Here is a 27,929-nt window from a genome sequence, read left to right on the forward strand (position 1 = left end):
TCCATTTTGTTGCCTTTTTTTCGTGTACTGCCATACAGCAAAAAACAATTTTAATGTCGTTTAATATGGTAGCGATAGCTGGCTGATCGGGCAGCACAAACGCGACAAATCGTTGTAAAAATACCAACCTCCCTACGCATCACGTATCACTTGTAAACAACCACCTCACGCAACTGGCAGATCCCAGTTCGCTCGTTCGTTGGTTAAAGGATCACCTCGATCTGGTTTGGTTTTCCATTCATTGTGCCACGGGAGAAAAAAAAGCATAAATAAAATGTTGCACTGTTGTTCAGCAACAAATGTTCGTGCCATTTTGCAGACAACTCAGGCTAGACTTTCACCGAGCAGTGCTCGTATGCGGTGTACGTAGAACAAAATTTTCAAAACCCACCCACCCACAGGACGGTGTTAGTTTCCATAAATAAAATTATTTCTACTCGGTGCCATCCAAAGCCAAAGCCGGAGAGTGAAAATGGGTCGTACAGCTAGGAAAATTTGGAAAAGAAAATCACCGCCGCACTGGTCAGCTAATGGGACAAACGGTGGATAGGAAAGCCGGCCTATTTGACGACCACGCACTTATGTGTTTATGTGTAATAAATTTGTCCCCCGCATGATGTCATCATGTATTGCAGTGAAAAAAAAAAATCGATCTGTTTTGATCTTCTTTTTCGATCGTTTTGGCAACCCAAGTTTGCGCTCTTTGCACGAGGTTCAAGGAGAGCTGAGCGGGGAGCACTGCCAAGGACTCGAGCCGAAACGCAACGTTGCGGTGCCAGAAATAGTTATTGGGGAAGTTTTACGTGTCTATATATCACAAATGATTGTAACAAACAATTTCCCGCGGCCCGGCGCCCTTAGCTAAGCAGTTTGAATTTTTTCATATACTTTTGTACCTCTTCCTTCGGGTACGGTTTCAGGGCGATGCAGGTTGCTAAATTTTCCGGCTGCTCTATCCACACCTTATGCTTCACGTCGTTCTGTTGCAACGTTTCCCCCAGACCAGCCAGCTTGGTCGCGTCCGGTGCCTAAAATGGAAGAGCAAGCAAAAGGTGGTAAGTGAAATATCAGAACATTTTCCCAAATTCTTAACCCTACAATAAACTGTGTGTGGTATTTCACCCATTGCTTCGAATACACACGCCCGCATACTATGAGCGGGTGAGCCTGTTCGTACCGCGATTCCCAAAATAACCCCTTAAAAACGGTACTTGTGTGTAGCGGCTACTGTGCATGTTCTTTGCAGGGCCAGTTTCTGTGGCAAATATTTTGTGTAGGTGTTAGAAATTCTCTTCAAAATCCTAAAATAGCTTTCACACGCTCAAATATTCTTCACGGGTGGTGATTGTACTACGGTAACGGCAATGTCCGTCTTGCTTTGCTCAGAATATCGTGCACCATCGTCATGCACACGACTGTAACATTGAGCGTGCAGAGTGATGAATAGCAACTTGGAATTCGCTTTTTATAGGTCCGATTGTATTACAATAAAAGTATGACCCCCCAATACATACCTCAAGCACTACTTTATGCATATTATCTAGGTCCTTAAAATATTCCACGGTGTCTGGATCGGTTGCATATAGATGGGCCACAGCAGCCACGGCATGGCAACACTGTGCGATAAGTGCACCTTTGGGCCATGTTTTTGCAATTTCTCCATTTACGACAATATACTGAACCAACTTTGCAGCCGACATTGTGTTGAACTAATTGATTGAAAATTAATCAAATTGTTGATGTACGCACGGAAAAAACAGCATCAAAGTCAGCCGGCTCCTTGTTTGTTTACGTTTTGTGGCACGTACCGGGGTTACACGCACAAGGTGTGTAGTTCGATGGAAAATAAGGTGTGACAGTGGTTAAGCACATTTTGACAGTCTAATAATCGCCAAAGGAGCTTTATTTTCAAACACAACAAAATGCGACGGTTTTTTAATAAAAAAAAATTGGCCTGTATGTATAAAATGAAGAAGATTTGTGGTGTAAAACAACTTCTGAACATAAAATGCTAACCTAAAGGTTCTATTTTGAAACAGTACACATGTTGGGTTCTTTAAAAAATATAGTTTATTACCTTTAAACGATACACCTTTCTGCCTCCATCCATCGGTCTCCACAAACGCCTTCACAAGGCCTTCCGATGGTACTCGGGGCTAGTATTTACGTAGTGTTGCATGTTAAATAGCGTACTGCTATTTTTTACCAGGTACTTCAAGAAGTCCTGTACGTGACCTGACGAAGTTTGTATCGATTTTTCATCCAGTGAGGTGAAAGCTAGCATCGGCCCTAGCTTCACAAACAGGCGCAACAAATGTACGGACCCGTAAATCTTAGCCATTGGCACACCTGGATGCGTCTGTATCATCTCCGCGTATTGTGGACGTTCAAATTTGTACAACAGCTGGGAACCTAACATGACGTTGAAATATTCAACTATCCCATTGCCTATGTCGGCGACGGCCGTTTCCTTTGTTGCCGTCGTTACTTTGCTCTGTTTCTTGTACTGTACGTAGTTGTCCACTATCTCCTGGACTGTCACCTTCGCGGGTAGTTCTAGCAGCTTGTTCTGGCGCGCTATTGCATCCCAATCGTCTACCAGCCATACCTTGAGCTCGTCGGGAATTTTGATCTTCACCTCCACCTTCGAAATGAATTGATCCTCCGATTCTACGTTGGACGCATTGGTGTCGGTTCGGCCGCGTTTTTTCGCCTTAGAACTGCTTTGCTCGCTAGTCGATTCATCTTTTGTTTTTTCACCCAATTCTTTACCTTCCGCTATCTTGCCTTCTTTTCCATTCGTGGCAGATGTAGTTGTGGGTGTTGCTGCAGCCGATGTAACCAAGGAAGAAGATGTAGACGAAGAGGTTGAGCTAGGCGACGAAGCAACGTTCGCACTTGAAACGGTGGATTTGAGAGAGGATCTGTTTCTTCCTGAAGAAGACGAATTTCCCAAAGAGCTGCCACTAGTAGTGGTGGTAGTGGTCGCCGTAGTCGATGCAGTAGCAGTAGTAACGGATTGTCCGGTAGACTCTTTCTCTTTCGTCACTTCCTTCGAGGGTGTTGAAGCTCGTGAATCGTTATCTTTGCTCTGGCTACTGTTTCCACTCTGTGTTTCGGACTTTTTCGTCTTTGTGCTGCTCTTCTTGTTCTTTACGAGGGGCGAATGTAACCGATGGACTTCCTGTTGCCGCTGACGATTCGCTTCGTTGTACTTCAGCACACGGCTTTCCGGAACCCATTCATCCCAACTGTGGAAAGGAGGTGTATTAATAAAAATGCAACCAGTGCGAATTCCGCTCTGCGCCTCGATACATACTTCTTGTTCCAACCAGCATAATGCACCAGGTATTTTACCTGCTTTTCTTTCATCATCGCACATCGTAGCAGTTTGGCTTCGTACAACAGCGGACCGTGAAAGCAGAGCACCTTTTCACCTGTAATTAAAGACCGGTAAGCAAGCTGTCGTTGCATCGTTGCGTTGTACTATTGCGCTTACCTTCGGTGAATTTAAACTTTGGGGCCATTTTCCCGTCGTCGGTGGCGTTTTTCTTATCCAGTTGGGAAGTTTTTATGAAATTGTTTACACCCGAGAAATAAAGAAACAACGCTACTTTGGTTTGGCGAAAGCTTTCTCAGTCTGTCATCATCAGATCTAAATCGTTTTTGGTGCATCATTTCACTTCAAGCTGGCTTCAGTTCGTCCGAAAACGCGGCCTATCAAGCAAAAGCACACGAAGTAGGTGCTGTGAAGGTAGTTTGAAGAACCGAATCTTGGCGTATATACCGGCATCCGTTACATGCGAATCGATTTCATTTTCGAAGCACTTGAAATGCTCTCTTCGAAAATGCCGCTCGGTACGTGCAGCGCGTATTGAAAAAGCTCGCACGCTCGTGAAAGCTTTCAGCAAGCAGCGTCGTCAGGCCGCCATATTGGTTTGCAGCAAATTTCGTTCGTTTTTAAGTCAACTTTTGTGCGAGTTCTCGAAACAAAGCACAGTTTTGATTTGGTGAAGTGCAGCCGGAACTGAAAAAAGCAGTTAAAAAGGACGCGCAGCGAGCACAGTGTGCGTAACAATTAACGTTTTTGATGGAGGTGTAGTGATTGTTTTGAAAATACCTTACTCATTATGCGACCCATTCCGATCGGCGTCAGCATATACCACATACATATTGGTTAGGTGTGCAGTACAGGGCACCCAGAGGCGGGTGGTGAAATTCTTTCTCGAACAACCCCGTTTGGATGCTTGATTCAAACCAGTTTTCCAACCGATGCAACCGGATGGATAAGTCGAAGGAGTTTAAAACAATCACGGATCGATTTTGGTGCTTCTCACACACTATATTAGTATGATTATCAATCAACTAATAGTGAAACATACACAATCTGATGCTGTGACAGTACAGCAAAGAAAGTTTGTTGATGTGTGATGCGCTGAAATGGGAAAGCGCCAAACGTAAACAAACTGTGTGTCTGTGTGCTGTCTGCTCCGCTGGCCCTTTAAATCAAACATAGCGCTCATAGATCAAATTTCGGTCAGAAGACAGTCCAGTAATTGGTTTTCTTTGCTTTTTAGGTATGTGACTGATGTAATTGAAGTATCCGGTACCGCCTACACACAGTACAAATGAGCAAGATGACGCGATACGCGGAGGCAAAGTCGGTGAAGGTAGACAACTGGGGTGTGTTCTTCCTGCAGAAGCTGCAAAACTTTTTCAACAAAACCGATCACTGCGATCTGACGCTACAGTTTAACGATAACTCGCAGCTGAAGGTGCACCGGCTGGTGCTGTCCGCCTGCACGGACTACTTTAACCATCTGGAAAATGTGTGCGAAATGTACGACGACGTGCTGATCATGCCGATGGATCTGCAGGCCGACGTGATAGTGCCGATCGTGAACTTTATGTACACGGGCACGCTCGAATTCCAGTACAACATGTACGATCGGCTGTTGAAAACGGCCACCGACATGAACATGACCGTGCTGCTAAAGCTGCTCGAGGCCCACCGCCAAACGTCGTCCCGCATTGTGAAGCAACCGGTGCTATTGAACAAACAAGCACCACGTCCCCGTGGTGCTCCGGTGTATCAGGGTGCAGGGGCGCGTGTTATGCCCGCCCAGAGAGGACCGAATGTTGGAGGACCTAGACCGCGGTTACCGGTGGCACGCCAGCCGGTACATATGTACGCTCACAAGGGGGCGGGCCACAGCACCAAGGACGTTAAGCCGGGTCCTTCGCGATTCGATGACGGAGAAATGGGTGAAGGATTCGAAGGATCGTTCGATGGAATTACGTATGAAACCAAGCCACTGCTGACGGCCGAACAGGTGAAAAAGGAAGAAGAAACGTCTCCGTTCGAAAAGCTGCGCAAAGGTTACACCAACGCGAACGTTGTAAAGCGATCGTCCAGCGGTTCACTTACGTCACCCCCGGCCAAGAAGCCCAATCTGGATGAAGTGAAAGAATTCACCGAAGCGGCTCGGATGCGCAGCCAGCTGACGACGCATGATGACGATTCGCCCGACTACGTCGATGACGATACACACTTTAATGACGATGACGATGAGGATTATCAGCCACCGGCATCGGTAAAAGCCGCACTGGCAAAGTCCGCAAGTCTTCATGCGGCTTCGGCCAAACACGGTGGTACCATCAAGCAGGAAGCAAAATCACCCGGATCGGGTGGAAATTCGACCGCAATGAAACAGATCACCGTAAAGGACGATTCTGGCAGCGTAGATCATGCCAAGATCATCTCGGAGGTGCTGAAAAAATATCCTCATCTGGTGAAAAAGAACAAAAACATTAAGCTAAAGATCATGCAGAAACCTTCACCGAACAATGCCAACACAACTGCAGCCAGCACATCGTCGTCGTCGTCCTCCAGTGTAGCGGCATCGAAGATGGAAGTACGTACCGCAACGCCTTTAAAGCAGGATCTATCGATGGTGCGCCGTGCGACGGCTAACATACGCAGCGAAACAACAAAACCGCCCCAGCCCACGACGTCTACCGGCACCAAACCAGCTACCAAAACGATCGACGCAAAAACGATGCACGCACTGATTGCGAAGGGTGCGGAAAACACTACCGGTCCCTGGTTGTGCCTTCGGTGCGGTATTAATGGCCGTCCGATCAGCATTCCAAGCTACAAGGCATTCTACAACCATTTAGTACACAAGCACAAGGAACGCATCGATGTGCGCATCTGTGAGCACTGTGGGTTTAAGGCACAGCAGCGCAATCCACATCTGATCTACCATTGGTTCACGGAGCATAACGTGAAGCCCACCATCAAGTTCCCGCGGTGTGACGAATGCGATCACGTGGCAATGACGGTGGACGATTTGCAGAAGCACGAAGAGGAAGTGCATTCCCGGGGCGATCTTCAACAGTGCATCTACTGTAACAAGGTGTTTGCGAAGGAGATGGAACTGTATGATCACATGAAGGACCAGCACAAGGAGCGTGCCATCGCGGACGGTGTGCTGGAGTTTACCGACGATGAGGACTACCAATCGCAGGAGGAGGAACTGGTGTCTCCACAGACAAAAACGTACTCCTCGGCGGGGGCTAGTGGAGGGGACGGGAAAATTAAAATTCTGTCCAACATCACGCTCCCACCGGCGAAGGCAACGGGTGCGGTTGGTTCGGTACGTCAAATCACACTCGAACCATCGTCCGAAGCGGAAGCGCTTAGCAATGTGGCGTCCGGTATTGCCACCAGTCTGACACTTGTCGGTGACAATGGGGTCGTGATCGATGATCCCAACTATCAGAGTCAGTTCATCGAGGCGGAGCTTGCCAGTGTGCATGGCGAGAATGCGAGCACGGAACAGACCATGCCGAAGCTGGTGACAGCCGACGGAACGGAACTGCAGCTGACACAGTCACAGAAAGATGAAATCATTTCCCAGCTACAAAGCACAGGCACAGGCAGTGGTAAGTTTGAGGGTTAGGGGGTACTTTGGGAGGATTTCGTCTAATCGCTTTTTTCTTTTTTGGTAATCGACAGGTAACGATGTGGTAATGGTGTTAAATGAGGACAATTTTTCCGTTGGCTCAACGATACAGCTCGACGAAGGGGTGCAGATTGTGGACACGTCCTCGCAAAACATAATGGTAATGTACAGCCAGCCGGACGGATTGGAACATAACGATAGTCAAAAGTCCGATTCAAAGGTGGCCGATGTGACGACAGCTTCGGAAGATGACAATTCACAAGCATCCGTTTCGCTGTCCGACGGTAAGGCAGCATCATCGAGCGCCGACAAGCAACCTTCCCTCGAAGGTGGTGATGAAAGTCAGGAATCGCGCCGTACGGATGCATCCGACAAACCGGAAGACGAAGGTAACACCACCATGGACGATGATGTGGACATGTCCGGGGGAGATGTAACGTCGGAAACGAACGAAACGTTACAACAAGCCGTTAAGGACGAGCTGATGGATTTGGAGGACGAACTGCGAGCCCCCGACACGTCGGCCGACGGTACGAAGGAGGATGATCTGAATGATTCGGAAGATCGGCAGCAGTCGGACAAGTTAAAGTTGATATCCGAGCTGGAAGGCGATTGGTCGGAGGATACAGCGGAAGAACAACCGGGTACACCGGCAGCGGAGGTTTCGGAAAAGCCGGCCACAAAAAAGGCACCAGCAGCATCGGCTACGATCGATAAGAAAACAACCGCTTCAACTCCTGCGCCTACTAAAGCTGCTCCAAAGCCGGATGGAGAGAAAAAACCCTCAACGGAAGTGACTTCGTTAGGGAAAAAGAGACCCATGAGTGAAGCTCTTGCTGCTCCACCATCGAAGGAGCGAAAAAAATCCGGCGAGGAAAAGCTGTCCGAAAAGGAAATCGATAAACTGCTCGACGATTGGAACTCCGAAGCGAAGCTGGATGAGCTTGCGGAGGAAGCAGATTTGGAGAAGGAAATAGCAAAGGTGGTAATCGGCACTGCGAAGGGTGGTGCGACCGGTGAAAATGAAAGTAAAAAGACGAAAGAAATTAAAAAGGAAAACGCTGCGTTAAAGGACGAACCGGATACAGCGGAAGATGGTGACAAGCCAACGGAGGAGGAAGAGGAAGAAGCGGTTAAACCTGCTGCTGCGGAAGGAAAGGAAAGCGTTACGGCGAAGGGTAAGAAAAATGGTACGACTTCTGCTGAGACCAGCCGAAGCAAAGCAGAAGATCCCAGTGAACTGGAAGAGGAGGAACAGGAGGAGGAGGATGATGGTGACGAAGAGGATAAGGATAAGTCGAACGCCAAGTCGAAGGAAGTTAGTTCATTGCTAGGTGAATGGGATGAGGATGATGATCTGTGAGGCGGTTTGGTTAACCTTGTCAAAGTTTTACGTTGTCTATCGTAGCCGTCAAGACCGGGATAACGGATTGGCGGACGATGGCGCGGGACCGTGAGCGGATTTCGGTTCCGGATTCTGCAGCGGCAGGCCAAGACCGCAAAGCGGTTGTAGCACCTGACAAGAAAGTAAGTAACGTAGCCATTTTTAGCTACAGTTTAGCAGAACGTTAATTTTTTTAGTCCAAACAGTTATACAGTCCAATAGGGGGGTCCATCCCTTGAGGAGGAGATTTTTTTACATTTTACTTTTGATACGTTTCTTTTTGTGCTGCTCCGAAAGCGAAATGTATCGACTAACCCCAGAAAGGTAGTTATAGGATTTGGATTTTCTTTTTTGCATTAAGCTTTTTTTTATACTCAACTCACTTTTATTTCTAACTAGTTGGAGGAAATTGTGTGTAAAAATCTGGTTCTTTGGACCTAACTAGGTATATTTATGATTTTCGATTCAATTATTATAAAGTATTGTGTGTGTGTATGCGTGTATTAAAACAATTGTGGGAAAAAGCATAAGCAAGATCATGCCTTCAAGAAGCATGTAATTCAAACTTCATTCTTAGAACAGGTAAACGTTCGTGTAATAGATTTATTGCGTTTTATTTTTCTTAGATATAAAATGGATAGTGGAAACCCATCAATTAAGCTAAAAGATACACTGTAATCTTGTAATGTCCTTAGGTGCAAAAGCGGCAATAAATACAAATATTTGAAGTATAACTTTGCCATCTGGCTAAAATTGTTTGTGTGACGTAATGTAAATGAAGCCGGACGGTGGTAAGACTTTGAGAAAGTGCTTTTTGAGGCTTTCTATTCAAAAGTTCTCGAAGATTCTCCATTTCTTCGACCAAAAGAGGCATACGATAAGTTGATAGAAAACAATGTTATACATAATTCACTACATGTTTGGACTCCTATTCGCTCCAGCGTGTTGTATATTGTCGCAATTATCTTTAAAAATGCCCAAAACTGCATTAAACATGCGTAGCAGATGAGGCAAAGGAAGATGATCAATATTTAATGCTGATTGTTTGCGCTACTCTCGTACGATGTGGAACGGAGAGTGAATGAACCTTACATAAGGCAGGAGCTTTGCTTTAAACGGTCACTCCGAGAGCTTTTCGTTCGAAACAAATGCGAATGTTCTAAAACACGTCGCTGGATTTTCCCACAAGGTGTTTATAGTGAAAATTCCAATCCACACTCCTTGGTAGCCACGTTTAGATCATATTCGAAAAACTGTCATTTAACTCGTGTCGGGCGAAAAGGTAGCTGTCAGAACGAGGAGCCGTTAAAAATTAAAGTTCCCACAGAGTTTCAAAGAACAACAGTTTTGCATATCCTTCTTCACACCTTTCTTCTCTATAAAAGCATAAAAGAAACGCGAGCTGGCGAACATTCCGGTATTGTACGGTTAGCCTTTTTTATTTTATAGTGTACACTTGCACAAACAGGTTCTGAAGTGATTCTTTTGTCGTGCTTGTGCTGATCGGGGACGCTGCACCCGGCCGTATTTGTTTTGCCAAAAAAGTTGCGCACAAAACATGGCGTGTAATAAAGAAAACCGTAAAGTATTCACTGCGCCAGCACCGATAACCACAGGCACAGCCATCCCGTCCCATTCTGGGGCGCTGTTGAAGAAGAAAAGCACCACAGTTGGTGGACCGACTGTAAACCATACGCTAAAATCTAATGGAACCAAGGTGGTTGGAAAGGTGGCGGAAGGGCAACAGCAAGCGGGCGTGTTTAAAGCCCCACAGTTACCACCACCTGGCACACGGACAGCAGCACCCAGCAGCAGTAGCAATAGTAAACTGGCCGTTGAAAACCCACCACTTCCTCCAAAGACTGATGATGGCAGCCAGCCGGAACCGATGGATACAACACCGTCCAGTGATAAGCCGGACGTGGCACAGCCGAGCGCCGCAAATGCCGAACCGAGCCAACCGGTGGCAGCACAAAAACCGGTCAAAAAAGTGTGGACACTCAGCAACTTCGATATCGGACGACCGTTGGGACGGGGCAAGTTTGGTAATGTGTATCTGGCACGCGAAAAGGAAACCAAGTTCGTCATCGCACTGAAGGTTTTGTTTAAGAAGCAGGTAAGTTGCATATGGTTCATCTCGCTTGATTGTCAGGCTAACATTGTTCCATCCTGTTTAGGTGCACGCCCAAGGCATTGAGCATCAGGTTCGGCGGGAAATCGAAATCCAGTCCCATTTGCGCCATCCGAACATACTGCGCATGTACGGTTACTTTCACGACGAGTCGCGAATCTATCTCATCCTGGAGTACGCACCGGGCGGTACGCTGTTCAAGGAGCAACAGCAGCAGCCGGGCAAACGGTTCCCCGAGAAACGGTGCGCCATCTACGTGTACTCGCTCGTTTCTGCGCTAATCTATCTGCACGAGCGCAATGTTATCCATCGTGACATTAAGCCGGAAAATTTGCTACTCGGGCATGGCGGTGAGCTGAAGATAGCCGATTTCGGATGGTCCGTACACGAGCCGACATCGTCCCGAACGACGCTTTGTGGGACGCTCGATTATCTATCGCCGGAGATGGTGCAAGGCCAGCCACACACCAAAACCGTAGATCTGTGGAGTTTGGGCGTGTTGGCGTATGAGTTGCTGTGTGGAAAGGCCCCATTTCTGGCCAACACTTACGAGGAAACGTACCGTAAAATTATGAAAGTGCAGTACACCGTACCGCCGGACGTGACGAAGGCGGCAGCTCACTTAATCTCACGATTGCTCGTTAAGGATCCGGCCAGCCGTATGCCGTTGGAGAATGTAGCCATTCATCCGTGGATTCAGTTGCACGTGGACAAAAAGTAAGCAAAGTGCCATTTACGTTAGCGATACCGGCCGTTTGTCTACTGGGAGTATTTTAAATATGTGTCTACTTTAGTCGCCCATTTTTTGTTAGAAATAACAGTAACATATCTTGCATTCGTATTAAAATAAGCAGGTGTTATAATAGTTTAACAACATCGTTATTCCTGTGTTTGATTCATTACTTTATTTGGTTTTGCATCTATCCGTTGTCGGTTATGATAAACCTCACTTACATCACCTATGGCTGAATCGCTATTTAAACGTGTCCGTGGTCTCATCGATCGTGGCTCTTCTACACTTTTAAGACAATAAGCGCTTTGCTAATTTTTTGAATAAGTTACGATCCCGACACGAACTTATCTAAGAAACATTGAAATTTTTGATTGCATTCGTCTAGCATTTGACGACTCATGTTTAAAAACTTTTGGTCCGACTCTTCCTGCGCTTTGCTGTACAATCCGAACTGATAATCGATTAACTTTTTCTGATTGCGAAAAGCCTCTTCTTCGGTCGCCAGTTTGTACGTTGGCAAGCTTGTTTTTGGCGTTTCATTTCGACGATACGACAATGTTGGCCGTTTTCTATAGCGCTTAGAACGTCTCGGGGTACTCGTAATGCTATGTTGGGTTGATTCGGCTACTGTTTCTTCGATTGTTTCATTCTTTATATGATCATCCTCACAATCGTCCTGAGTCGGCTCTTCTGGTTCGTCAAATGTTTCCTCTGCGTCTACGCGTGGCTTCTGATCAACTGCCAAAGAAGAATTATGGTTACTGGGAATTCAAAGAACAAAACAATGGAATAAGCAGTATACCTCTGCAGATGCTCAGTGCGTACAGCTTCGACTTAGGGGCGGCTGGCGATTGTGGGGATGGTGGGGATTGTGGTAGTGGTGGTGGTGGCGGCGGTTTACCTTTCATCAACACATCGATCAAATTGTAAAACTGGAATGGATTGCTTTCCCCCATTTTTGGATCCTTCTCCAGGTCCATGTATCGTTTCTTTAGATTCTTCCATCGATTCTCTATCTGTTTGGGGTCCTTTGTGTTATAACCGCGGTGCACCATTTCCTCACACACCAGGCGGAAAGCTTTATCCTTTCGAAACGGTCTCCTGTTCATGGCTTTCAGACTTTCTTGCTCAAGCATTATGTTCAACATTTCGAGTGTTTCCTCGTACGACCACAAATTGCGCTTCGTCATCTTGGCTTGTTAGCTTATCGAAACAATAGTCACCTAGAAACATAAGCATGAATATTAGTCAACGTTGATCCACCGAACCTGTGCTTTGGTTGAATGGAGCGAATTGCGCCAGAATTAAGTGAAAAATACCAGTATTCAAACCAAAATAAACAATCACAAAGCTGCACCTTTTCAACTCCACTTGGACGCGTTTTGTTTTGCTGTCTTATTCGGCGTGAAGGTTCCGTTTATAATCGCAGAGTTAAAATCGAGTTCGGATGATCCGATGGTGAATCCAGAACACCTTTCCCTTGTCTCTTCTGATGATTCTAGAACTTTTTATGGATATCTTAAAATATGGTTCGATTTTTACACAGTTTTTTTTGTTGATTTCAGATGATTAATTCACAAAATAATTTAAAAAATTGCCATTCCGTTTCAGTTGTCATTTTTGACGGAGCAAATTGACAGTTCTACCGCGATGACAGAATTCAAAACTCGAGATAAAAAATATCGAACCGCGCAGCAAGAAGCACATTTTCGCAATCGGCTCCCGGGAACTTTGCGGTTTCCAATCAACCAAACGTAATTTGTACTGTTCGTTCCGCAGTGCAAAGAAAAACACTAGCAATACGCTACGTGCATAGCATTCGTGACAGTGAAAACACAAAAGTTATATCGCTATGTCGTGGTTGTTTGGATATAAAAGCCAAGTTCCTCCACAAGGTGGTGGTGGTGACGGAGGTCCGGAACCACCGGGACCGCCACCTTCATCGGCCGGTCAGATGGCGGGTGATGCTAACCTGACCAAAGCCGAGCGCAAAGCCATGGAAGCGTACCGGTTCGATTCGTCAGCGCTGGAAAGGGCGGCCGAAGCTGCCCGCACCCTGGAACGGTCGAGTAAGTTTCCTCAAATGTTGCGTAATCTTGGTGGATCCATGTCGGTGGTTTCATGTTTGGTCTGCTTCCATCCCAATTTATTCCCCAGAACATGCACGCGAAGCGCTGGAACTGTCGAAAATGCAAGAAAGTACTCGTCAGCAAGAGTATATGGCCAAAGTGAAGGAATATGAAGCTCACATAGAAACGTCCAAGGTTGAACAGAAGCGTGTGGACCATGAAGAGCGCCGGAAAACGTTAGCCGAGGAAACAAAACAGCAGCAGCAGCGTGCCCAGTACCAGGATCAGCTGGCCCGCAAGCGGTACGAAGAGCAGCTGGCCCAACAGCAGCGCGTCCAGGAGGAAAACCTTCGCAAGCAGGAGGAGAGTGTTGCTAAGCAGGAAGCAATGCGCCGGAAAACGATCGAACATGAGATGGAACTAAGGGAGAAGAACAAGATGAAGCTATTGGAGGCGGAACTCCGGGCGAAGGCAAAAGTGGACCGGGAAAATCGTGACCTTACGCTGGAACAGATTCGTCTGAAGGCGGAAGAGAATCGTATCACCGTAATGGAAGGAATAAAGACGGCCGGTTCCGTCCTGGGACAGGGTGCGACCGCACTGCTAACGGACTGGAACAAGGTGGTAACCACGGTCGGTGGTCTGTCACTGTTGGCACTCGGCGTGTACACGGCCAAGGGTGCAACGGGAGTAACGGCCCGGTATGTGGAGGCACGAATAGGCAAACCATCGCTGGTGAACGAAACGTCGCGATTTTCATTGTTGGAAGCGCTTAAACATCCCATCGATACGGTGAAACGGTTGAAGCATAAGCCAACGGACGCCTTGCAGGGTGTTGTACTGCAGCCCAAGCTGGAGGAGCGGTTACGAGACATTGCCATCGCGACGAAAAACACCAAGAACAACAAGGGCCTGTATCGAAACATCCTCATGCATGGACCGCCCGGTACGGGTAAGACCATGTTCGCTAAGCGGCTTGCCACACACTCCGGCATGGATTATGCCATCATGACCGGTGGCGATGTGGGACCGATGGGTCGCGATGCTGTGACCGCAATCCACAAGGTGTTCGATTGGGCCAATACGAGCCGGCGCGGTTTGCTGTTGTTCATCGACGAAGCCGACGCATTCCTGCGCAAACGTTCGTCCGAACAGATATCGGAAGATATGCGGTCGGCGTTGAATGCGTTCCTGTATCGTACGGGTGAGCAAAATCCAAGATTCATGCTGGTACTGGCCTCGAACACACCGGAACAATTCGATTACGCCATCAACGATCGGTTGGACGAGATGGTAGAATTCACACTGCCCGGACTAGAGGAACGGGAACGGTTGATTCGTTTGTATTTCGACAAATTTGTGCTACAACCCGCCGCTGAGGGCAAGAAGTAAGTAATGGAATGGATTTTCTGTTTTAATCATTATTTCAATGGCCACCGACCATTGGTATGTTTTGCTTTTTTGTTTTTTTCCATAACATTTTCATTTCTTTCCAGACGCTTCAAAGTAGAACAGTGGGACTACAGTGCCGTGTGTAGTAAAATGGCCAAAATGTGTGAAGGTATGTCGGGTCGTGAAATCTCCAAGCTTGGTGTATCGTGGCAGGCGGCCTGTTACGCCTCGGAAGAAGGCATCCTGACCGAGCAGATGGTGCTGGATCGGTGCGAAGCCGCCGCTCGCCAACATCGGCAGAAGATGGCATGGCTTTCGGAGCAGGAAAAGCTCGACCACAAATCCATCACCGGTGGTAAGGGCTTCCTGACACAGTAACGCGTTTGCCTAGGGCTTACCGGAGTAAGTAAAAATTGGATATGATATCATCGGTGATGGATGGATTTAGGATGACTTCCGTTTGATTTTTTTTCGCGAGTAACAAAGATTCCATGTCCGCTCATTAGATGCATTCTCAATGGCAATGAGCAGCAGTGGAGTTTGTAAAAACGGAAAATCTGGAAAATGCGGTGTTAGAGCGTAGCGTAACACAAGGAAACCGCTTGCCGCCATCCCATCCATCCCGAGGGCTTATCGTTCGACTGCAGGAGATTTATATTAAACTTCCTACGAACGAGCCACGCACCACTGTCTAAATCCCCACCATTCGCACACAGAATGCATTTCGCGTAAAGAAAGCAGCTTCTACTGAAAGCTGCATGTGGCGGCCCGTTGCACGACTCCGAATGTGTTCATGTTCGATAGTGATTTAAGTTTCAAATGTTTCCTTCACCCCCGTTCGAGCGGTATATACCGGTAATGTTACAAAATACCGTAAAAATGCAAATATTATCTGTTACGGAGCTAAAGTTGTTTGTTTGTTTTGTTTTTCTTTATTTTTATTTCCAACAAACGGACGTTAGGAAAGACATTAAATAGAAAACAATGTAAAATAAACATGCCTCAAAGATACTTCGATACCGGAAAGAAAGCTCCTCAATGTAGTGTGAGTTTTTATGTAACAGTTGGGTAGATAAATTGTTAAAATTAAACATTAAAAGATACTGCAACCAATCAAATTGCATTGTTTTCTTTAATAATTCATTAATTTACGAAAAAACTATCCAATTTTTTGCCTCGTCAGCTAACGGCCTTTTGACGGCACGTAAGTCACAAATGTAAAAACATAATTTGTTGACCTTTTTCCTGTTAAAAGGTCGCCTATTTCATTAGTTCATTCCTAAATTTGTCCACGCATTATTTAAATAGATTTTCCTCTTCAAATTGATCCAGAAAATTGTGATCGGATGATACAAGCACACTTAGGTTGGCTACTTGGGATCTCCAACCACCTACAAAAACTAAATAATTGTTTTGTTAGTTTAAAAGTGGCCGTTGCGACCGTAGCTGATGCAAAACGCGGAGGTCATCCGTAAGAGGTTTTTTGCCAGAAAATGTTGAAAAAATTCATAAATTTTAAAATGATAAATTCATAAATGATTAGGACTAAGACTTATCTACCCACCTGTTAGAACACCGCAGCTCCAACGCAAACCCATATCACAAGTCCACACGTTTGTTGTACAAAACATTTGTTTATTTATATTTATGACACGGTAATATCATAAAGCAATATTTGTATGTTGATAAAATGAAAGAACCCACGGTTCATTTGCATGAGAATCTTTCTTAATATTTTTTTGTTTGTATAATCTACTTAAAAATAGCAAAGAGAAGAAAAGTAAGGACTCTCGATCGCAAGGGAATTGTGAGTTTCTTTTTCCCGTTCATAAGCAAATCCCCATTTTGCTATCCAGTTTTTTTTTGTGTTGCTTTTTTGAGAAAAAACTTACTAATAACAATACCTGTCGGTCGATTTGTTGTGTGGCCCTCCTCACATTTCGTCTAAGGAAATGTATGGCGAAATTTTAGTAGGATTTTAAATTAATTTGTAGCTTCCCCACGTGCATAAATCACGTGGGAAAGTTAATGCATGTTTTTCTATTTCATTTTCCCCGTGCGCAACCTCTTTAAAATTCATGCAAAACCCCCATCTACGATAACATCGAGCAGCTTCACACTCGGTCTAAAAACGGACAAAGATTTGTCTGGCATCTCTTGCAACAACAACAAAAAAGAAGGTATTTATATAATAATTAAACCAACGCGCAAACACCCCGAAACAATTGGGATGTCTGCTTTGTAAGTCGCAATTCGTTCGTGCGTTGCGTATAATTCCCCAGCGCAGCGACAGTCGGTTAAATAAATTAAGTAACGCATCCGGAGGAGTGTGTGTCTCCTCCTACTTTCTCGGCTACTTTCTCCGGTTTCCTGTTGCACCACTTCATGCACCTGGGAAAAAGGCTTCCCACGGTGGCTGCACACGTAGGTGTGTTTGTGTGACTGCTTTCACTCTACCACACTTCACACTTGTGCTCCGGGTTCATGGGAGAACCGACCGGGCAGTTGAAGTCCTTCGCAAACTCGTGCATATTGCTCATCGGTCCAAGCACGCGGAACTGTCCGGGCGAGTGGACCCCGGTGGTGATGCGCATTTTCATCGTCTCCGGACGATACACCGAGCACCAGGTTTGGGCAGCCGATAGCCAGAACATCTGCTCCGGACTAAGGTCCAAACCTGGCAGGCGCTGCTCGGGTCCATTCTTTTCGGCCCATTTGCGGTACGCGTAATACGCTTCCTTGATGCCACCGTTGTCGGCGATGTTTTCGCCCTGCGTGTTGATACCGTTCAGGTTCAGCTTCACGTTCGGTTCCGTGTAGTTGCCGTACTGCTCAATAATGCAGCGTGCCTTCTCCAGGTAGGCTTTCTTGGTGTCCGATTGCCACCAGTCGACCAGATTGCCGTTCTTGTCAAACTGTCTACCCTGGTCGTCGAATCCGTGCGTGATCTCGTGACCGATGACAAATCCAATCGCACCATAGTTCATGTACTTCGGGCGATCGTAAGAGAAGAACTGACCCTGCAAAATACCGGCCGGGAACTCTGTAATGAATAAAGCGCACAATTAGATGACTATCGAACGAGAACCCCGCAGAGCTCAGGGCTAGGCCTCTCACACTTACGAATGCTGTTCTCGATCGATGAGTAGAAAGCGTTCACGATCGCTGGTCTCGAGTGTGTGATCCAATCGGTTTTGTTGACCGGAATGCGCAGCTTTTTGAACGCTTTCGTCGTGCCAAACTTGTTCATGTACAGGATGGTGTTCAGGTAGTTGCTGTCCGGCTGGAACTCCAGATCCTTGTAGTACTCAGCTATCTTGGCGTCGTCCATCAGCTCGTCCGGATAGCCTATGTGGGTGGCCATGGTCGAAACCTTCTCGAGCGCAGACACACGCGTTACCTCATCCATCCAGTCGACCTTCTTCAGTATATCCACAAACACGCTCTTGATGTCATTCACCATGTCGAGTGCGGCACGCTTCGAGTCCTCGCGGAAATACTTCCGGATGTACAGTGCACCGACCGATATCGGTAAACTGCCAGACGTGATGTCGACACACTCCTTCCACCGTGGTTCCTGCTCCTGCTTACCGCTCAGCGCAGTACTGTACTGCAGCTGGCGCTTGCGGAGCTTCTCCGTGAGGAAGAAGGACGAGAATCCACTGATGCGCCACATCACGTAGTTGGCCATTACGCGCTTCGGGGTGTTCTGTAGCAGCGGTCCTAACGCTTCCATAAACGTGGGCACACTCACGATAATGACTTCCTCCTCACCGATCACGATGCCCGTATCCTTCAGGATGGCGTTAAAGTATTCCAACCAGTTAGTGTAGGAATAACGCTGCTGGAACTCTTTCACCGTCATAGGATTGTAGAGTGCGGTAGCGTTACGGCGTTTCTCGTTTGGCAGTGAAATGTTGGCCAGCGCAATTTCGAAGTTGAGCGACTCAAGCAATTCCCGTTTGGCACGTTCCTCTTCCGCACCCAACAGTACGGCCATGTCGACCATGTAGTTGTAGTAGGCGGAAACGATCGGATTTTCCATGCCTTTGACAAGATACTCGCGGCTAATGCCCAGCGACGCTTGATCAGTCTAGGAAGGTGGAGAAAGAGGAAGGAAATCGTTATTTGTTATTTGAACTTGAAGCTATTGAAGCGAAGAAACGCTTAGATTACTTACATCAATGATACGACGGGTTGAATTCTTCAAATCGCTTCCGATGGAGAAATCGAAGAAGTAATCCGTACTGTATCCATTGTTGCGGAAATCCTTCACCGACTTCACCCACGACCAGGACGAATCCTGATCCCAGCTGTCGCCCTTCAGTACGGGCCATCCTCCGAGCACGTCCAGAATATCCAACAGTGGCTTAATGCCCTTCTCCTCGATACGCGCTGTGGGAACGAATTCAGTTGCCTGTTAGAGACCATTTTGACCAAGCAAGTGGAAGGAATTGTGTTGCTCCTACTTACTCTTGTTCATACACAGCTTGTACAGATTCTTAGCGAGCTTGAACGGTGTAGCCTCGCTTTCGGAGATTTCTTCGCTGACCAGCGAACGGAGCTGTTGCTGCAGCCGATCGCCTATCACGGAGAACGTGTTCACCGAAACCTTCTCATCCGGGATGATCGTTTCTTTGACGAACTTGCCGCAAGCGTAGTTGTAGAAATCATCACACGGTTCCACGTCACGATCCATCTGATCCAACGCTTTCGAGGCTGTTGAGAGAGTTGTGCGAATTATTGTAGAATCAACATTTTACGCATAATTTGTAAAAACCAAAAAACAACTATACTAACCCGAATGGATGCATCCAGGCGTAAGACAGATGTTTTCCGTACCCTTTTCGGTAACGGCATTGTAGGTGTTCGGATGCTTGTTCAGTGCTTTGCCACGTCTTCCACCGGTTAGGGGTTGGGCTGACGATGAGCTACTTTCACCTGTGAGAAATGAGCAGAACAAACAGAAGATTCTTTTATGATCACACTCATGCGCAAGGTGCGGATAACGATCTGTAATGGAATATTTGCAAACCATTTGCACCATGGCCGTAAATGCCCTTTTCACCTGGCGGAGGGAGTGGTGCTAATGAGTGAGCGTCACAAGGCGGGCGTGATCACCATTTTGCACCGTGGTTGATTGTCGTATGGTCAAACAAAACGGCCGTTTGTGCTAGGACACAATCAAACCGAACTGAACCAACTTTACAGTGCGCACAAAACGATTAACCTCAAAACCTTAATATGGCGAACTCGTCGCAGATTGCTTTACGCCATTTTAGGGGAGAGTGATCCTTTGTTTGGTGCACCGTTGGTGTGTCGAATTTGTTTATCTTTGTTAATTTTTTGCTGAACGGATATTACTCTGAGTCTGAGTCATTCTAAGTGAACCAAAATTTTACAACAAATTAACGATCGCATGATCGTGATGTGCTTAAGCTAGGATAGGTACAAGTGCTTTGTTTACTACCTCGTAAAACTTTAACTTCTTTGCTATAAAACTTTACTACTCAAGACACACAATAGAAATTGCTTAAAGGTTGTAAAATTGTAATAGTTGCAAGCTCATTATTTGTGCAAAATGGCTCCATAACGATCACTATTATTCGGTCGCCTATTTTGCCCCCGGGGTGTCGATCATTCCCAACTACTACTTACTCTGTATTCTGTCCGTAAGCACAACGGTGAGCAGCGATATGATTAACGCCACTACGGCTACTCCGCACACGACGCTGATAAGCGTAAGAACCTTTTCCAGCGCAGTTCGGCGACGCCACCAGCTAGGATTTCTGGGAAGAAAGCAAGAGATCGGTGTAAGACACATGCTGCTAAACTATTCGGAAGAACGATCCAATGATCAAGGGAGAGAGACGTGAACAAGTGATTTTCGGCACGACAGACTCTTGCTGCCTGCAGCAGACCGTTTAGCTGGGTGCCCCACTCTTATCGCACAGCCCGGTCGAGCCTAAAATACCACAGCCAAACCGTGTCCCGGGGTGATACAAATGAATGGACAGCAATTATGATACACCACGCTGACCTTTTGCTGATGTGCTTGTCGTACTACCACCGTTTCAAGGCACAATTTGTGCGTGCTTTTTTGTTTTATTTGCTTTTTGTTTTGCTGCTACTACTACTGGTCATTTGTTTATGCTGACAAGGGACGTCTTTAAATTGGAAAGTCTTCCGCATGTCCTCCACGTGTTGTTCTGAATGTTTTGCTGCTACGCATGACGCCGGGCTTTGCTCAGCAGCAGTCAGCATTCTTGGGGTAGAATTTATGTCCCTTCCGTCCCCCAGGGCTACCTGCAGTAAAAATAGTACCGACCTCATCCTCTCCAACACACCAACGCGCCATCGTGCAGTTTTTCCACCGAGGAGAAGGTCACGGAAAATGAAAACCGTTTGGAGAGTGCGATTTTCGGCTTGGCCGTGTTTTGTTTTCATCTCGTCGCACAAGGCAAGAGAAAAATGTCGTCAGCGGTTTGTGTGTGTTTTTTGTGCTAAGTGCGTCAGCTCGGAATAATTTGTTTGACAGCCTAGACAAATGAAACATTCCATTCCAGGCTTAGCGGGGTCTTCTCTTAGTACACTTCAGTGTTAGTCGGTGTCGAGCGGCGACAACCTACCCGTAGTAGCTCCCGGCTGTCTTTAGTGTAGTCGTTGTCATCCATGGAGGCGATGATGTGATTTTGCTTTTGTAAACAAGTCTGTACAAGCATACGACGTGATGAATTTGTGTAGGCCGAACCCACCTGTTGTTGTGGCCTGTGGTACGCAATGGGTGTGTGAGTGTTTTGGTCAACTAACTTTTTTGCATTCTCAACGGGCTGTGTGTTGGAATATATATATATGAAATCTTCATCTCCAATCCATGCCAAAGCATTCCTGCCGTCCTTCGCATTGAACTTACTTGCCGCTAAAGCGTTCGTAACCGATCGGGACGTCGTCGGGGTCGAAAATAGAGTTGCGCGCACGGCGCAGTTCCTCGAGAACCATCATATGCTGGTCCGATCTGCTTGGACTGACTGCTTACTGGCTGAACCCCGATGATCAGGACGCGAAAATGTAATAGAGGCTGGGTAGAATCGTTGGGTAATACGCAGATTTTTTGTTTGCTCTTTCGTTTTTCTACAACTGTAATTCTCGCTTCTATCTCTTGGGTGGCCGTTCATGGTCGAAGAGATTGGGAAAAAGGCAATGATAATAATAATCACACACAGGCACAAGAGTGAAAAATCAATCAAGTGTGGGATGGTTTGGCTGATCTCGAGCCGGGGAACCATATTGTTGGACGCGGGTTCGAGGTGATCGGTGATCATCATCACCTCTCTCCCCAGTGATGGCAACCCCAAGACGTTGAGATATTCCTCTAGCCCATACCTATCAGAACCGAACATTGGTTCTTTCTTCTTGGAAAGGTTTTAAATTGGCCAGAAGAAAAAGAGAACAAGTGTAAAGAACTCCATGAAATGGCATCGTGGAACAGGTTTTGCATCAGACCATTGGGAAAGGTATGTTGATATGGGGAACGGGCAGAAAGTAACATAAAATGCGTGAACCACACACACACACACATTACACACATTATAACGGTGCCCGAGAAGGGTAAGATTCAAAACAGAGAACACATGGGAGAAGTTGCTGGTGACCCCAAAAAAAAAGGTGTTGGAAAGTTCTATAGCGTGAAGAAGAGTGTGCTTTGGATATGCGGCTTTTCAGCCGGTTTAATCCAGCCAAAATGGGGACGTTTAATTTTGTTTTGGTTGGACCCTTTCTCCTTTCATTTTTGCATGATTTTGTTGCATTCTAAAGTCTGTCGTATTCCACCGGAATGGTTAATCCGGGATCTCCTCTCGAATGCTTAATTAGGCTGACGTACCAGAAAGACCAAGACGGAGCCCGACGGTGCCAGAATCCAATCCGCGCGGAGAAAGCCGTTACTTTACCCCAAACCAATTTGGGACGATCGTAAATGACAGCGCGCGCATGCTTCGAAATGGCGGTCGATTAAAACGACCACGGACCGTTACAACTGAATCCCATCGTCGCATAAGGTAAGGCAAAAATTCATATTTTATTTATATAGGCAAACATCGCCTGAAATTATTACCCGCGGTAAATGTTTAGAAACAATTATTTTCTATTAATTTCTACCCATTCCGGTCCGGGACGGAAGCAAAACAAAATAATTACCATTCGCGGCGGGAGGGGGGGGGGGGCTCGAGTGCCCTTTTGGCCATATCGTTATCGTCACCGATTAACCAGTTAGAAACCGAATCGCCTGAAATACCCTTCTGCGCCAACGGCATGTCGTAATACGGCAGCGAGCGCGCAAAAAAATCCACACATCGGAAGGCAAATGACGCGCGAGTTCGTCGCATATGCACTCGTTTAAGTGGAGAGCAGGAACTCGCGCGCACCGATCCCAAACACTAAGCCACTGTGTGCGGACATATGAGGTGAACGATGATGCTTCAGGTGTGTTTACCAATCGCAGGGCAGAGTTTACACAGTGTGCCAAAACGATTAAGTGTTAGCAAAGTCAGTAGCAAGGGAGAATATTTATAATAGATAGAAAAAAAACATTATTTACAACCAAAAGCACTGAAGTGCATAACATTGTGTGTTTGCTGGCTGGTTTTTTATTTTTATTGCGAGCTGCAATTTATTTTAAATGCAAAAAGGTAAAAATCAACAATCGGTGCCCATTAGAAGGTCGTCACACTCCTGTCCACTGTCTGTTTGGGGCGTAATTTAGTGGCTCCGGTTCTAGAGTACCCACCGTGAAGTGCTTAACGTCACAACGAGTGCTCAACGTAGGCATTCGAGCGATAAATTAACCATTTCTGTGTTATATAGTGCATGCCGAGTGACAAAATGACCACCAACTCAAATGGTGTTTTGTTTGGATTACCAAATTTAACCTAAACAGCACGATAAATGCGACCGTAATTCCTCACTGGATACGGTCAGATTTATGCAATATTTTACCACCCTGCAGCCCGGTACCAGCAACTGCGATCGGTTATCGGATCCACCCGTCTGTTGCCGATCGCAGCCGATGTCATATCTGACCAGTTCCGCAAATGGTTGCGCAACCCGTGCCGCATACTTCCACCGTTTTGTGGTGAAAACATATTTCCATCAGCAACGATTACGATGGCCAACGTGGTCTGTGTGAACCGGTTGTCATGCACGGGTGCGCAAAGATCGCAAGATGATCGAGACCCCTGGGAGATACCCTCTAAACATGCGCGACTTTCGACGGGCCCAGCTGGTCGATGCGTTCGATCGATTCGATCCACAATACGATGAGGGAAAATGGTTCGATTTTCGAATAGAAATGTAGCCGCCATTTCTCACATAACCACGTCCCCCCATCGAGGTGTCCAGTTTCCCCATCTGGTAGGAAAGAAATTCACGCAACATGGTTGAAAAATTTGCCCGTACAAACGTCCTCGGTTTAATGCCATCGGAACCGCACCGTGGATGGAAATGTTTCTTTCCAATCCCACAACACACCCTTCCCATGAGACCCCCTTTCTTGTTAGATCGGGTGGGTCAACGCCATTTCCATTACTTCCACCTTCATTGAGTGTGACGCTAATGGTCGCATTGCCCGTGTGTTTAGTTTGGCGATCAAACTGACTTCCGCATCGGTGGCGGACCTGCACGGCAACCGATGCCGTGCAGGATGTGGACCGTTCTGCCCACCGGCTCGTTGTGAGGGAGGGGTGGGAAGCATTTTTACGATTATTGATAATTATTATTATGGTGCCTCTTTCATTGACGCCAGCACAACATCGTCCCCCCAAACCCTTGACCTCGCGGGACCGCAATTTTGTCTTGCGGTGAAAATCGCCACGGGCAATCACGGTTTCATTCGGCTCGGCAAGGGCTCGCACATCTTTGTATAACTTGGTACCCGAGATTTATTGCCGTTTGTAATGCACTTTGCTAATTGAATGTGTATGTGTGTGTGTGTGTGTGTGTTTGCGCCCTTCCCTCGTGGGGATGGTTAGTACTTTCGATTGTTTTCTTGAACACACATTGGCAGCGATGTGCAACCCGTGACGTTCGTCATGCCCCCCCAACGACAAGCAATTCTTGATGGCCGCAACTTCGGTCGCAACCTTGCCCTAGCTGTTTCGCTACGCTTAAAGGTTGTGGACGCTGTGCCTGGATATATGGCACTGCTGGTGGGCATAAGGTTATCGGTGCAATTTGTACCGTTTGACGTTCGGTTGTTACCAACTTTTGCCGACTGTCCACAGGTCCACCGTCAAGAAAACGACCTTTGATGATTGAACCAAATGATTTATACAGTAGACCACAGGTTCACTTTTCACCCCGAGAGCGAGAGGGAGGGAAACCAACAACCATGAGCCTGGCTGCACGATACGGCACGACGAATCGATAAGTTAGCAATGCAAACAACGTACGAACACCGTGACTCGCACCGCCAACTTCAAAACACACCCGATCAGATGACCGTGAGGAGTAGAACGATGCCGAACGCGTGGCCAATTGCTAAATTCTGCACTTGCAACAAATTGATTGACTAATATCGCGGGCTCTTTTTTTTCTTTGACACGATCACACACGGCTTGCCACTGTACACTACACCGTGGCGCAGCAGCTTTCGTACTGGCTGTGGGGATGGGATGCACAACAATCTTCCCTGGGCTCACCTTCCCGTGCGTGTCCGTCAAGGGACGGCGCAGGCTTCCCCCGACGTAAGTACTCAAACATGGCAACACACGGCTAGATAAGAGCCACTCGTATCGCAACGCGATTGTTGACTGTAAGCTGCACAAGATCGTTCCCGTTTTTTTTTTGTATTTTTAACGTCCACTGTCCGCCTTGGCTTGGAACGTCACACATGGTAGAACGTCGAGCTGCGACCGAGAATGGAAGGGAGCGGAGCAAGTTGCTTTTCCTTGAACTTGATGCGCCCGTACGTGGTGGAGCCTTGCCAGTTTATCGGAGAAGACGTTACTCGCTTGGTAATTGGGCACCGACATGGAAGAGCTGTTACATAGTGCGCTGGAAAGGGAATGCGGGTTCGTGTTACCGAGGTTTTGCTCGGTAAATGGTACAATTAGGATGTTGTCGGATACTGAGGTTGCTGCAAGCTGGAGTGCGCGATCAAGTTTCGCTGCCGTGGACCGGATAGTATATGCGATGCGTCAGCGTGAAGCCAGCCAACCGGGGGGGGGGGGGGGGGGGGGGGGGAAGATGTGGCACAGAGATTGCCGAGTATGCTGGATTGATCATCTGGTGAGGATCACATATTTTTGGTGATGAGCTAATCCACGAACTACTTCGCAACCACGTTCAGGAAAGGTCAAGCAAACGGACGGTGGACAATGGTTGCTGATGTGTTTTGCAATAATATTCCTTGTCGAGTATTCCTTAGGCGATAAAGTCTCGCAAAAAGCTACAGACAGACAAACAGAACTAGAAACGTGATGTGGTATGATGCAGCAATATTACCTCACACGGTTTCCTGGATAATCCTATTTTTCAGGCTGCATAAGCCTGTATTTTTTCCTCTTTCGTACTGTCAGTCGCTTAAGGATGGAACTTAGTTTGACGCACTGCAACAGGTTGGGGCAGTTCATCGAGGTAAGTCTCGTGACAAAAAGAAACCAAACTGCAACGACATCCGATATTATGAGGTACTACAGTCTACACAGCAACAAAAACTGTCTTCCTCTCTCAATGGTGGTCCCCTAGTAAGCAGTAAACAATTAGTACATTTCTTACGGCGTTCTGTTCGGTTCTCAACAGTAAATAGAATTATGAAACAGCTTAGAATGCAGACAGACACCTACAGAGGCTCCACCTTTGCGGTGAGGGAACCTTCAGCTGTGGGCCATTGTACGAGCGTCGCATCAAAAATGCAAAACCTGAAGGATAATCAACCCGCGCGTCACATTTGTCCTTGTCCCTAGTCTCACCGCCCCTCACCGGCAGTGCCCTTGTGCGGTTTATTATGCATTCCAAAGAGGACACCTCATCATACCGAGTGTATTTTGCGATTGTCCAGCGCCTCGATACCTTTCATTGTAATGCAGCGTAACTCATCGCGTGAACGCGCACCTTCAGACATCAGGTCCACGTTCGCGGCTGTGTATGTCAAGGAGTGGTTCACCTCACACCGTGTGACTTTAATGGCGGTTTTTTGCCACATACCTCTAACGATACTAATTCACTGATCCGATCCACGTTGCGTGCCGTACATCCTTTCCCGCGACGTCCCCATGGAGCAAATAGGAAGGATCCTTCCTCCCCTTCCCCCTTGCATCCGTCCCGCCCCCAAAGAAGTCGGTTCGATTGAACGCGCGTGTGGTGATAGCGATTTTGATCTCCGTTGAGCGATTGTGGTTTCGGTTTTGCGGCCATTTCCGGTGTAGGTATTGCTGCATGTTTCGAAACGAACCATGGCCCTCCCCTTTCGTTATGGGCTGGCGTCATGCAAGCGGTCCATTTGGCAGGGACGTGGCCCGACTGGCAGCCCGGGGTAGCGCAGTAGCCTGCGGTGCAATTTACAGCACCGGAATGCATTCCACATTTGGGGATAGTGGGCTTTGTCACGCATTACGCGGGTTTGGGTTTGGTAACGCGATACTAAGCTGCTGCTGGGGGGGGGGGGGGGGGGGGGGTTTCTTTTTTTTTGCGAGAAAGAATTTTCGATCGTAACCGAACCGAACACCAAGGGATGATGCTTTTAAGTGTTGCTTTCTTCGATAGGGGACGGGGTGGGTGTGTGTATCGTAAATAGCAACAAAGCGGAGAAGCAGGTGAGCCACTCCTGATTGAAGTAAGACACTAACAAAGAACACGAGGTGTGCTATCTTTGGCGTACGAAAAATGTTGTAATGTATTTGCTTGCTACAGAATGGCGCTCACTCACTCTTCCAAGAAACTAGGTCGCGGCTAAGTGGTTTTTAGTGAATCCACACAGCATTTGTGGCGCAGTTAGTCACAGATAGCTCAGGTTTTTCCTTTTTGCGCCACTGTGAACCGTGTGTCAGAATTTTGTTGTAACAGCTGGAGGCGATTGATGGCGATATGAGGCGTACGCGCGCGTTCCTACTTTAAATCCAAGATTCCCTATTGCGGATTGAGAATTCAACGGTTAAAGGGGGCAATGTTTGCACCACATAAACAGACCGACACGTAGCGACGCCATTTCTTTCCACACCGAATCGGAATAGATTAATCATTTCCTCAATCAATCATC

At 47.0% G+C, this 27,929-nt stretch overlaps 7 protein-coding genes across 9 annotated transcripts in view; 3 read left to right on the forward strand and 4 right to left on the reverse strand.

The window, feature by feature from the left end:
* Positions 1 to 857: 857 nt before the first annotated feature.
* LOC126559448 (putative peptidyl-tRNA hydrolase PTRHD1) lies at positions 858 to 1,700 on the reverse strand. Its single transcript, XM_050215609.1, has 2 exons — positions 1,515 to 1,700; positions 858 to 1,028 (listed from the first exon to the last, which is right to left on the reverse strand). The coding sequence occupies exons 1-2, from the start codon at positions 1,698 to 1,700 to the stop codon at positions 858 to 860; spliced, it is 357 nt and encodes a 118-aa protein (XP_050071566.1).
* Positions 1,701 to 2,098: 398 nt separating this feature from the next.
* LOC126558117 (mortality factor 4-like protein 1) lies at positions 2,099 to 3,676 on the reverse strand. Its single transcript, XM_050214071.1, has 3 exons — positions 3,500 to 3,676; positions 3,320 to 3,437; positions 2,099 to 3,251 (listed from the first exon to the last, which is right to left on the reverse strand). The coding sequence occupies exons 1-3, from the start codon at positions 3,525 to 3,527 to the stop codon at positions 2,129 to 2,131; spliced, it is 1,269 nt and encodes a 422-aa protein (XP_050070028.1). The 5' UTR covers positions 3,528 to 3,676; the 3' UTR covers positions 2,099 to 2,128.
* Positions 3,677 to 3,883: 207 nt separating this feature from the next.
* On the forward strand, positions 3,884 to 8,331 carry LOC126556780 (centrosome-associated zinc finger protein CP190). Its single transcript, XM_050212265.1, is given in 3 exon segments — positions 3,884 to 4,067; positions 4,578 to 7,012; positions 7,014 to 8,331. Coding segments are annotated over 2 exon segments (3,702 nt in total). The 5' UTR covers positions 3,884 to 4,067; positions 4,578 to 4,628.
* Positions 8,332 to 9,895: 1,564 nt separating this feature from the next.
* LOC126558172 (aurora kinase C) lies at positions 9,896 to 11,228 on the forward strand. The gene is made up of 2 exons (XM_050214137.1): positions 9,896 to 10,468; positions 10,530 to 11,228. Exons 1-2 carry the CDS (start codon positions 9,911 to 9,913, stop codon positions 11,202 to 11,204), a joined length of 1,233 nt encoding a protein of 410 aa, XP_050070094.1. The 5' UTR covers positions 9,896 to 9,910; the 3' UTR covers positions 11,205 to 11,228.
* A 313-nt stretch (positions 11,229 to 11,541) lies between these two features.
* LOC126564928 (uncharacterized) lies at positions 11,542 to 12,406 on the reverse strand. Its single transcript, XM_050222058.1, has 2 exons — positions 12,019 to 12,406; positions 11,542 to 11,954 (listed from the first exon to the last, which is right to left on the reverse strand). The coding sequence occupies exons 1-2, from the start codon at positions 12,404 to 12,406 to the stop codon at positions 11,542 to 11,544; spliced, it is 801 nt and encodes a 266-aa protein (XP_050078015.1).
* A 662-nt stretch (positions 12,407 to 13,068) lies between these two features.
* The window catches only part of LOC126557492 (ATPase family AAA domain-containing protein 3A homolog), a 235,400-nt gene continuing 220,539 nt past the window's right edge, over positions 13,069 to 27,929 (forward strand). Inside the window, exons 1-3 of one of the 2 annotated variants that reach the window (XM_050213284.1) lie at positions 13,069 to 13,285; positions 13,374 to 14,673; positions 14,782 to 15,083. In XM_050213284.1, coding sequence (XP_050069241.1) covers positions 13,069 to 13,285; positions 13,374 to 14,673; positions 14,782 to 15,055 — 1,791 coding nt within the window. In that variant the 3' untranslated portion in view covers positions 15,056 to 15,083. The remainder of the gene's footprint in view (positions 13,286 to 13,373; positions 14,674 to 14,781; positions 15,084 to 27,929) is intronic. The other variant, XM_050213285.1, reaches the window with a different exon arrangement.
* Positions 17,131 to 27,929, reverse strand: part of LOC126557151 (neprilysin-2) — a 174,344-nt gene continuing 163,545 nt past the window's right edge. The window contains exons 1-7 of one of the 2 annotated variants that reach the window (XM_050212828.1): positions 21,591 to 21,679; positions 20,336 to 20,466; positions 19,478 to 19,618; positions 19,151 to 19,396; positions 18,858 to 19,072; positions 17,801 to 18,770; positions 17,131 to 17,720 (exon numbers count right to left, since the gene is read on the reverse strand). In XM_050212828.1, coding sequence (XP_050068785.1) covers positions 17,131 to 17,720; positions 17,801 to 18,770; positions 18,858 to 19,072; positions 19,151 to 19,396; positions 19,478 to 19,618; positions 20,336 to 20,466; positions 21,591 to 21,679 — 2,382 coding nt within the window. Of the gene's footprint in view, positions 17,721 to 17,800; positions 18,771 to 18,857; positions 19,073 to 19,150; positions 19,397 to 19,477; positions 19,619 to 20,335; positions 20,467 to 21,590; positions 21,680 to 27,929 lie in introns of those variants that run through there. The other variant, XM_050212829.1, reaches the window with a different exon arrangement.

Source organism: Anopheles maculipalpis, chromosome 2RL (genome assembly GCF_943734695.1).
Source record: "Anopheles maculipalpis chromosome 2RL, idAnoMacuDA_375_x, whole genome shotgun sequence".
Lineage (NCBI taxonomy): Eukaryota > Metazoa > Arthropoda > Insecta > Diptera > Culicidae > Anopheles > Anopheles maculipalpis.